Raw genomic sequence first — 11593 nt, forward strand, 5'->3', positions numbered from 1 at the left:
TTCTTCCCATATTGGCAGGTCTAGGGCCAACAGAGGGAGACCGGGAGCACTTGGTCCCTCCAGGCAGGCGGCGGGGAAGCCACACAGCTCATGTAGTGAGTTCCCTGGCTGCTATAGCTCCCAGAATTAAAAACTTTGACTTTGAACCTCAGGAGCCACTAAAAAGACAGGCATAGTTCTCTTAAACTCAGGATGGTAAATTCAAGAGCATAAAGGAAGACTAAAGGTGTGAGTAAGGGGAGAGGTAGGGCTTTATCACTTATAAAAGTCTGACGTCGGGAGAGAAGCTGCTGGGGAACTTAGAAATATATCTTAATCTGAGTGGCGGTTACACAGGTGTATTCTTAGATAAAATTTATTGAGATGTACTCTTAAGATTTATGGACTTTACCTTTGTAATTTGTACAAAAAAAAAAAACCTTCAATGAAAGTTTTTTTTGTTTTAAAGAAGGTCACCTCTGCTGATGCTTAATGATCTAGTAGGTGCACTCAGTTGCAAGAGGGTGGGGTGGTGCTGCAGTGCTCTTGGCTTGCCCGAGGTCAATTTCAGGTGAAGAACAAATTTTGTCCATTTTTGGCTCCACTGCAGAAACTAGCTGTCCCATTCCCAGAGGTGACCCAAGGGGCTGGTGGAATTAGGGAGCTGGGAGTGCTCTAGGTGACACGGTGACTGTTATTTCTTGAAGACAGCATTAGGTCCCGAGTCGTAGGGAACAGGACAGAGCTTTGCTCGTGGGCGCCAACCCTATCTTCTTTTCCACTTTAGAAAATATATATTCACATTTAGATGAAGAGAGTTCTGAGTCCTCCACGTATATCACAGCACTTCCCAGGGAGAGGCTCCGGCCACGGCCCAAGGTCTTCCTCTGCTATTCCAGTAAAGATGGCCAGAATCACATGAACGTCGTCCAGTGTTTTGCCTACTTCCTCCAGGACTTCTGTGGCTGTGAGGTGAGGAATCTAAAGACTTTTCTCTTTTTCTGGGCGGGACATGTGCGAAATGCCTAGCTTCCAAACTAGGGTCAGCCTTGCACTCTTCTTTCAGCCTGGCCTACCTGTCACCAGCACTAAATGTTTGCTGACACTTAGTTCTAACCCTGTCATACTCCTGCTCAAAAGCCTTGAGTGGCACCCACCTGGCAGGAAGTGTTTTAAGCATTAAAAAGACCTCGGGGGAATGGGGGACAGGATGGTGGAGGAAATGGCAGCTGCCCTGGGAGCATGCAATGGGGCTGGTGGGAGGAGGTCACTCAAGACATCCTGGAGAGCACTGGAGGGTCAAAGAAAGAATGGCAAGTAAAGAGGCGAGTTTAGACAGCTTTTGGGGGGAGTTTGGCTAATAAGGGAAAACAGTAATATGTTAAGTCCTCAAATGGTCTCCTCTGGTTTCTTGCCTGTTCTCTTGAGTTAAGCTGTTAATATGTAGCTTTTCTATAATGTCATAGTGTTCGTTTTAGAGTGAAGTTTGAAGCTCTCATGGAAGGTACACTGTTTCTTACAAATGCAAGAATTGTACAATAATTGTGTAATTGGAAGTTATTTGTGCTTTGAAACTGAGGACTGGTGGGTTTCTTAGACTCTCTTCACATGGTGAGGCTGTCCCCTAGTGTCAGTTAAGCATGTTTACAAGGCTGGCCGGGTTTCCTAATATATGAAGGTCTAGACGTTGGCAGATCAGCCTGTGTACTGAAAAACTGGTGGCACACAGTCTTCAGATACTGACAACCCTTCTGCTCTACTTTGTAAGTGACTAGCCTCGGGGGCGGGGGGGGGGAAGCCTTCCAGTTATGAGTGTAATAGAAAATTTGGAATCTAGAAAAGGATGACAAATTTCAAAATGGATGGTAATCTTAACCTGGAGAATAGAGGAACCACAGTTAAAACTGCTGTATTTCCTTCCAGTCTTTTTCTGCATAGATGAACTCATACATATAGTTTTGCATTTTGGATGGATTGGAATGATCTTTTTCTGTTTCTTCACGCAGTAACTTTTTACACTATTAGCAGTTCTCTGTAAACAGCAGTTTTAAACAGACTCTTGATCCATATTAATGAGTCACCATAATTGAGTTTTTTCAAATTGTTAAACATCTCATTATTTCAATTTTGCCCCATTCCAGTGGTAGATACCTGGAAATGGAATTGCTGGGTCAGATAGGAACATTTTTAAAGTGCTTGGTATATATTCCCAGTTAGCTTTCAGAATGCATAATGTTAGTGAGAACTAAGGAAAATGTAAGACAATTAAGGATTATTTTCAGCAACTGGAGGGATGTTGGGGGCTTTCTTCCCTTGGTAACACTTTAGAGCAAAAGAGGAAGGCAAAGTCATTTCAGAGCCCCCTTCCGCATAAGGGACTGTGGCTGCCACGTTCGGGCATAGGCACTGAGAGTTAATTTCTGAACTACAGAAGGAAAGAGGCTGATACAATTGCCGAGACGTTTTCAGCAGAATCATATGAAGATGGTCTGAGAAGGTGAAGCCCTCTGAGGGGCCGCGCATACCTTGTGTTCTTTTCTTTGTCAGTGCCCCACCCCAAACTCCCTATGAGACCTCCCCTTGGGGTTAAAGGCCTCGTAGGGGCCTCGTAGGGGCCTTGTAGGGACGTGGCCCTGTAGACTACTGAGAAGTGGTGAGAGCTGCCGGTCACTCCAAGTGAGTGAACCAGAATGGCCATGTTACGGCAGCTCATCACCTTCCTCTCCATGCACTGATCACCTGGTAAACAGCAGGCTGACCCCGGGGCTGTGTGAGAGGCCAGGGAGGTCCTCTTTGTCAGTCACACTCTGTCATTGAGTCAGCCAGCAGCATGGGTGGGTGACTCTGGCATCCAGACCTGAACCCCATTTCCCAGCCCACTTTGAGATCCCTCACCCACACCCGTCTATCACCACCTTCCAGCTCTCTCTCCAGGATTTGCGCCCCCATCCAGACAGCCTCACTCATCAGATAGACCCACGCCCACTGCCTCTGTATTCCATGCTCCCTATCACACTCTAATAAGTCAGTTGAAGGCCCCACATGTGATACGTAACTTTGGTGGGTTGCTAGATGCTCTGTGCTTCTGTCTCTTCACTTGTAGGGTGGGAGTGGTAACGATCCCACATTATGCTAAAATGAGGGCATGATACAGAGGGCCTGTGTGTGATGGTCGCCCATGGAATGTTAGCTGTTCCTTGGAACTGGGCAACCCGAAGCCTGCATATAGCAGTGCTAGTAATGATTTGGGGCAGATGATGTGCCCTTCTTGTAACATTCCCATTCTTGTCACTCGACTCCCTAAGCTGTATAGGTGAGTGAGGTTCCCTGTTCACTTTCCAGGTCGCTCTGGACTTGTGGGAAGACTTCAGCCTCTGCAGAGAAGGGCAGAGAGAATGGGTCATCCAGAAGATCCACGAGTCCCAGTTCATCATCGTGGTGTGTTCCAAAGGCATGAAATACTTCGTAGATAAGAAGAACTACAAGCACAAAGGAGGCGCCCGAGGCTCGGGGAAAGGGGAGCTCTTCCTGGTGGCGGTGTCTACCATCGCTGAGAAGCTCCGCCAAGCCAAGCAGAGCTCATCCACGGCGCTCAGCAAGTTCATCGCCGTCTACTTCGATTATTCCTGCGAGGGAGACGTTCCCGGCGTCCTGGACCTGAGCACCAAGTACAAACTCATGGACCACGTTCCCCAGCTCTGCTCCCACTTGCATTCCCAGGACCTCAGCCCCCAGGAGCCGGGGCTGCACCCCGGACGCATTAGCAGGAGGAACTACTTCCGGAGCAAATCGGGCCGCTCGCTCTACGTCGCCATTTGCAACATGCACCAGTTTATCGACGAGGAGCCTGACTGGTTTGAGAAGCAGTTTGTTCCCTTCCATCTCCCCCCACTCGGCTACCGGGAGCCGGTTCTGAAGAAGTTTGACTCAGGCTTGGTTTTAAACGAAGTCCTGTGCAAGCCAGGGCCGGAGAGCGACTTCTGTCTCAAGGCCGAGGCCGCTGGCTCCGGGGCGCCGGCCGACCCGCACTCTGAGGGCCCGCAGTTCGGCCCGGACGAAGACGCGGAGGCCGGGCCCGTTCCGGGCGCCAGCGCGGTCCTGCGGCCCCTGCTGCACGCAGTGAAAGCCGCCGGCCCCTCAGACATGCCACGGGACTCGGGCATCTACGACTCGTCCGTGCCTTCGTCCGAGTTGTCCCTGCCCCTAATGGAAGGGCTCTCCACGGACCAAACGGAGACGTCTTCGCTGACGGAGAGCTTGTCGTCCTCTTCAGGCCTGGGTAAGGCGCGCGGAGCCGGGAGGGTCGGTGGGTCGGGTTCCTGATGCACGCCACGGCCTTGCCCCATGAGTCCAAAATCCAGGAAAGCTTTTTGCTAATTTCGGTGCAAATTTATTCGGCAGCCCGATGGGAAATAACAAAACTCCATGCATAGTCTCTACTGATCCCAGGTAATGGGAATGTTCACATGTGTGAGCTGCAGAAATACTGTTGATAAATTATGGTGAGCTGCCTGGTACCATCTTATGTAATATACAGTATGTTCATTATGTCACCTTTCTAAACTGTGAAAACATCTGAATGCCAAAACACACTGGGCCCGGGACTTCCCTGGTGGTCTAGTGGTTAAGACTTCACCTTCCAATGCAGGGGGTGCCGGTTAGATCTCTGGTCAGGGAGCTAAGATCCCACATGCCTCGTGGCCTAGAAAACCAGAACAAAACAGAAGCAATATTGTAACAAATTCAGTAAAGACTTAAAAAAAAATACTGTAAAACCAAACCAAACCAAACACATTGGTCCCCAAGGGTGTCAGATGAGGGTCTGTGGACCTGTATCTTTGTTGGGACTTGTGATGTTCACCACCCCCACCTTCCCAAGTCTTTAAAGCCACATGTATTGAACCTGGGGTTCACAGGGCACAGTATTCTCTCCATCCTATCTCAGCACAGGCTCCAGGTAGGAGGGCCTGCTTCCCCAGGGAACCCTCACAGGATGCTGTCTGGAGCTACTCTTACTGTGCCTATGACTAGTTGGAGTCATGCATGCAAACCCTGTATCCTCAGCTAAGGGAACTAGAACCTGTTAGCAGGATGCGAATGCCCAGTCTTGAGCTGACTGGGATGCCTGCCTCACTTGTACAAAGTGTGTGGTTCAAACCCAGATCCAGCTTCGTTCTGGCCTGAGTGTCCAGCCCACTGAAGTGCAATGACGTGTGGTTCTGCCCTCTCTTCTTTCCTTAGGTGAGGAGGACCCTCCCGCCCTTCCTTCCAAGCTCCTCGCCTCTGGGGCATGCAAAGCAGAACCCGGTTGCTGCAGCTACACTGGTGAACTCCACGCGGTCGCTCCTTTGTAACAAAACGAAGAGTCTAAGCATTGCCACTTTAGCTGCCGCCTCTCTCTGGTTCCCCAGCTCGTCCCTCTGGGTACGTGGCCCACTTGGAGCTGAGGTCTCTTACAAGGATATTCAGAATGAAGTCCTGGCCAGTACTTGCTGTCCTTGCCTCTCTTCTCTACCAGGTATATTGGCAGTCTCCAGTTTTCTGAAACCATGTGGAGCTCTGAAAGGCATGTCCATTATGTCTGACAGCAGCTTGCCATGTTGGGTCAGACTGGATTAGAGCCAGTTCTGAGAGGTAGGGAGGAAACATGTAAAGAGAAACAGGAAAATACCCACACTGATTGTTCAGACTTAATTTATCTGTGCAAACTTCGCCTATTCACTGTTGGCTACTTTGATTTGAAGTGCTTGGTGGAAAAAGCACTTTTGGTGCCACTACAGCCGTGGAAATCAAGTGCCAGTCTCCCTGGAATCCATGTTGTTATAGATGTTCTTTTCCATCTTTGATGTGGAATTTATGATACCAGTTACAATGCCGTGGGTGTTAAAAAAGCTCTGAGTCAAAGGTCAAGAAGGTGACTGAATATTCAATCACCTTTCATAAAAATGAGTTTTTATGTATTAGCGGGTGGCATATCTGGCAGAGGAGGGAGCCGCAGGGCCAGGCTGACCATGTAGACTGTTCTTTCTGAGATGGGTTGGTCAATGTGCAGAAGGCACCAGGGCCACATCTTGATCTGAATAGGCATCATGGAGGGGCCAGATCTCCCTGCGAGGTTTCCCGTGGTTATATTTACTGTGCTGAATCTCAGATGTTGGTGCCTGGAAGTTTATTTTTAAGAGACTGATACCCAACTGGGCTGTATTACTGGAAGTTGTAATTTTTGCTTTGGTTGGCCTCTGGTCTAAAGCTGTGTCCGGAATGTTAGGGGTCCGAATCCACTGACATACGGCAGTAGGTGGAGGTGGTAGTCACTTAATCTGCTGAACCTGTTTTGACTAATGACAAACCTCTTTTTAAGAAGGTGAAAAGGAAGGGATTGTTACAAAGATGAGTATGCTCTTTGGAAGACATGGGACCTGAAATCATTAAATTCTTGAATCTTAAAGTACTCCCCCCCACAGCCCAGCCTGTGAATCAGTTTTCACTTTGTTTTTGTTGTACTTACCCAATGAAAGATTTGTCCCTTGTGCTCCATTCTGCCAAAAATAGGTATTGAGAACTTAAGAGGAAAGAATTTGCTTTAAAAAGGAGAAGTAAATGTTCTGTTTTTATGAATGACTTCTGTACAGAATTTTTGTTTCCAAAGGGAAAATACTTGTTCCCTCCTCCTCCCCGTGACCTTGAGGGGGAGTGAGTGTCTTTTTCCACCTTTTTCATAGATGCTGCTGGATTTTGGCACCCTGTTTTCTCAGCACCCCTACCAGGGACCCTGGTTTTCACTGCTTCACCATATAGGACCAGTGTTAAGCGGGGACACTGAGAAACATCCCAAGGCCGGATGGGAAGTAGAGAGGGCAGGACTTTTCCTTCCAGGCTCATGCCCAGCAGGTGGGGAAGGGAAGGTTTGCCCCCCTGATGGAAAGAAGAAGTTTGCGTTTATCTTTGATGCAAATGCCACACTCCGTGCTCTGTAAAGGCAGCTGGCAGCTTCTTGGGAAAAGAACGTGCTTGTCTGTTCTCTGGCATCAAGTTTCCTGCAGCTGCTCTGAGGGAGAGACAAGTGGGCTGCAGAACTGTCTCCCCCATAAAACCAGGCATCTTGTTGGAGAAGAGATGTTCCATGTTGTCACCGTGGAATCTGAGATGAGCACAGAGCTCCTGCCCACACGTGACTGTCCTGTCATTCCATTGTTGGCATATGTTCTGTGAAGGAGATTGGTCAGTCCTATTAATGTACGAAAATTCACTTTGGAACATTTTCAGAGTGATTTCTTATTGAAGCCAAGAAATGGTGCATGCCCCAAAGGAACCATTAGGTGCTGCCTTAGGATGGATACTCAACTTTGCACATGAAAGGAGGCATCTCTGAGAAAGTGGCCCCAGGGACAGTGTGGAGGACTGGAGAGGAAACATCAACTGGGCTCCATGAGCGTGGGCAGCGAGCTTGCTAAATAAGCTCACTTATTATGAAAATAGAAGGGAAAATTGTGATAGTCCCAAAATCAGGTGATGCTTTAGTTTGGATTTAGGGTTTGGGTACTTATTTTGAAATACAAATGATTGTGATGTTCAGCAGAATCAAACTCTTTTTTTTTTTTTTTTTTTTTGCGGTACGCGGGCCTCTCACCGCTGTGGCCTCTCCCGCCGCGGAGCACAGGCTCCGGATGCGCAGGCCCAGTGGCCACGGCCCACAGGCCCAGCTGCTCCACGGCATGTGGGATCTTCCCGGACCGGGGCACGAACCTGTGTCCCCTGCATCGGCAGGCGGACTCTCAACCACTGCGCCACCAGGGAAGCCCCTCAAACTCTATTTTACCAAGTATTGAAATGACAGCATAAATGCCCAAATCTGAATAGTTGAGAAGTTCAACTTCCTGGTTTTGCCATATTAGTTTCACTTTTTTTTTTAACCCTCCCATCTCATGCTGCGAATAAAACATTTATTTTAAGCAGAGCTGCATTTTTGACTCACAAATGGAGTGGACAGTGAAAATGATAAGACAGAATTCAGATAAAGGTTCTGCCAAGTCACAGGCTTTTAGACATTGGGGAAACAAGAACTAGAATATAGGGATGATCTTAATGAAAGGCCTTCATCCTGAGAGTAAAAGGCTCTGTGGCTCTGATGGTGTCCTCTGTACAGGAGACCAGTGCAGGTAGTTGAAGTTAGGGAGCTAGTTGTTTATCTTAACTCACCAATGCCCTACACATCTGACGTATCTGACACATTAGCATTTGACACAGTCAGCTTTGCTAAGAGAGTGACCAAGGAGGTGAAAGCCCAGGAAAAGGTATGTTCTTCTCTCAGGTCAGCTACAAGCAACAGGGACTACCTGGATGGGCCCAGCCCAGTCATACTGGGGCAGGAGTCCTCTAGAGGGCTGAGTTCTGGGCCTTTGAGGCATATCGATCTCCGGAGAGAATGAGAAGTCATTCAGGTCCAGGCCCAGGTACTTAGGTGGGTGACCCAGCCAGGTAATAGTATTTTGAGCCCCAAATGAGATGGGGCAGTAAATCATCAGAGTTTTTGGTTGACATATTAATAATAACTGAGGACAGTCCCAGATCAGAAGTTCAAAAAATGTCCTAGGCAATGATGACATCGTTGGAATCAATGTATAGTAATTTAAGTTCATGTATGTTTGTCACAGTTTAGTCATGCTACTTTATAGCTACTAGTGTCATTTAAAAAAAACCCTAGTCTCAGGTTACCTCATTTAAGCACAGATAAACAGGAAAACTGTTCCCCCAAAGTTGTGGGGTTATGTGATTTTCAGAACTTCTCCTTTTTTCAGAGTTGAGTATCTTTTCCTTTAAAAGAGACAAAGGAAGGAAAAGGCTATTTTATTCCCGGAGAAGAAATGTCACACTTTTCTCCCTAAAGAGAGAAAACCCTGCAGTCCCCAAGCACCTCAACACTAATTTGGCTCTTTGGGTCTTTATTGGAGGGAGGTGGACAATGCCAATGAGAAGATTATTAGCCTTTTCTTTTTTATATTGTTGGTAAAGAGTGCTGCTCTTATTTAACAGATGCTGTTCCTTCAGGGGGCCCCACTGTAGCAAGTGTTATGATAAATAAGGTGTAATGATAAATGACAGTGACATGCTCTCTCGGTGTCAGAGAGACAATAGGGCATAGTGGGGACTGTGGCAAATGGACACCCTCTGTCCCACCTGCAGGGAGCAGCCAGTCCAGTCACTTGTGACCATGCAGTGTTTCCTGATTGTCCCATTTTTCAAGAGAACCTGAGAATCTGGATGTTTACCTGAAAAATTCTGATTTTTTTTTAGTATTGACAACTAAATTAAAAACAAAATTTTAAATTGAATTCAGGCCCAATGGAACAGATGGGTGGACCTGATTTGGCCCGATAGCTGTCAGTTTGCCCCCTCTACTTATAAGATTTGAAAAGAAAGGCATCCATGGTAATTACAGATGTCTGGTGCCACCAGAAAATGCTCTTACTAAATGCAGCCGGGAGCTAGATTGCTTTTTTTACCCACTGCTCCCCTAAAGAAATTTGATATGATTGTGAATATATTTGAAATCTTTTGATTGCTTCTTCACACTTCATGATGTCTTAAGAAAAAGGCAAGCCAGTTGTTAATTTCAAAATCAGCTTTGTGTTCTCCCAATTTAACAAATATGACACTTGGAGCAATTTCATTTAAACTCCACAACCTGAAGGACCTTATTTATAGTTTTAGCTCTTGGCTTAATCACTGTTTTAGATGATGTGTAATTCTGAGCTTAAGCCAAGACCTAATAAGGAAAGCAGGCATTGTGAAGGTAGGGCGAGGAATCCTGAGTGTCCACTAGAGCCAGGTATGCTTTGTCTTCTGTTTTAAATGATCTGTGAATTGATCTGTTTTGGAGGTGTGCAACAGTATACGGAGATATCAGTTAGAGTCCTTATGGGTGTTGGGTCATCCTCGCTATATCACCTCCTTTCCAGGGTCAGGGTGAAAATAAAAAGAAGTCTGATTGTAAGCCAATAGCTTTGATTCCGATTTCAGAGCTTTGTGGGTGACAGAAAGTTTGAATTATCTGGCATGTACCCCCCTGGTGTCAGACAGGGCTGTGCATGAATTATTTCAGACATGTGGCTGTGGATGGGATTCTGGATTTTCAGTGAAGGAGAGTCTGTAACCTACCCTGCTGATCAGATAGTTCTTTGTACATCTTCCTTATAGAAATTCAAACCAGCCTTCCTTTGTTCAGCATGTAGTGGGAAAAGAACAGCTGGTCACCTTCCGTGTATTTGAAAACCACAGTGAAGTCATCGCTCTGGTGTTTTTACTTCAGTGATAAATAATCCCACCCCTACTCGTTCCTCACAGCTCGTTTTCCAAGGGCTTAATAATTTTCACTGCTCTTCTGTTTCTCAGCTTCACACTCAGTTTAGTTGCCCAAATAGAAGGTGGTGCCTTATTCACATTGGTGCCTTGTGAAGGCCAAGCTCAGGATGGGGATTAACAGAGAAATTCTTATGTACCCTGCTTCTCTTACTACTTAAAAATACAAAGGCACTTTTAAAAAATGGTATATCACCTGAATTCATTTTGTGAGTTGATTACCACAATTTTTTTTCTTGGCAATAGTTTTCTGTCATATATGGGTTTTTTTCCCCTCTTGTGTTCAAACACTTGGTGCTTATTCCTGATGTGTCTAATGTCATTCCTGAGCTTCTTCAAGATACTCTTCAAGACCAGCTCTTACCTTCTGAGTGGCAGCCACCCCTCATTTCCAATTTTGGATTCTATTTTTATGTATCTCTAGGCATTACTTTTAATTCATGACTCACAGTATTATTAACTGGTGCAGACTTCAGTTTAGCCACAGGTGAAATAGCAGTTGCTAAGGGCTAATTTGCTAAGAGGTTGAGTGAGGACCTCTTGGGAATTTTGGTCAGTTGTCTTCCCTCCTGCTGTTCGGCTCCTCTCCAAAATTCAGCGAGGACCACAGACTCCTCAAAGGGCTTTTCCATTTCTAAAGGGCTGGAGCCATAGCTCTGAATTGACCAAGCACTGTGGTTTGCACAAGCAGAAGTCTGACAAAAGCAAACCATTATGACTGCATATGTGATGATTTATCAAAGACGATTTCAGTTGAGAAGATTCAAAGAAGCTATCTTCTGTTTGTATGTGACATAGACAAAGTTGGCTGCTCCAGTCATTAGATGAAAAGTTACAATTGGATGATGCTAATGTGTAATCGTATGTTATTTTTAACAAGAGTCTTTTTTTATGTCTTAAGAAAAAAATGTAGTGAGTTTGGAGAGAGCAAAAACTTTTGTAAAAACCAAATGTATTCATTTAGAGAGTAGGTAACTTCTATTTTCACTGTTGGTTTGTTTTGTTTTGTTTTTCACTGCAGAAGCTCCCTGCTACTATGTTCTGGGGGGAAAGCCTGTGGAACAGTGGTTATTGCCATTGTCTTTGTTTCATCTTTAAGTTTCTCTTTTGTGAGGTTTGGTGGAGTAGTGAGCACTGACTGGCAGACTGTAGCAGTATGCTGTATTTTTACATTGAAAATGTTATCATCTTATTTGATTTGTACATAACTCTGTAAATAGTAGACCACAGCTGACATTTGTAAAATGTTTTTGTA

General features: G+C 46.0%; 1 protein-coding gene across 1 annotated transcript in view; it reads left to right on the top strand.

The window, feature by feature from the left end:
• The window catches only part of IL17RD (interleukin 17 receptor D), a 66422-nt gene extending 54829 nt beyond the window's left edge, over positions 1 to 11593 (top strand). The window contains exons 11-13 of the mRNA XM_082637444.1: positions 767 to 951; positions 3322 to 4258; positions 5221 to 11593. Coding sequence (XP_082493570.1) covers positions 767 to 951; positions 3322 to 4258; positions 5221 to 5333 — 1235 coding nt within the window. The 3' untranslated portion in view covers positions 5334 to 11593. The remainder of the gene's footprint in view (positions 1 to 766; positions 952 to 3321; positions 4259 to 5220) is intronic.

This window comes from Mesoplodon mirus (assembly GCF_964341445.2).
Source record: "Mesoplodon mirus genome assembly, chromosome: 12".
NCBI classification, from domain to species: domain Eukaryota; kingdom Metazoa; phylum Chordata; class Mammalia; order Artiodactyla; family Ziphiidae; genus Mesoplodon; species Mesoplodon mirus.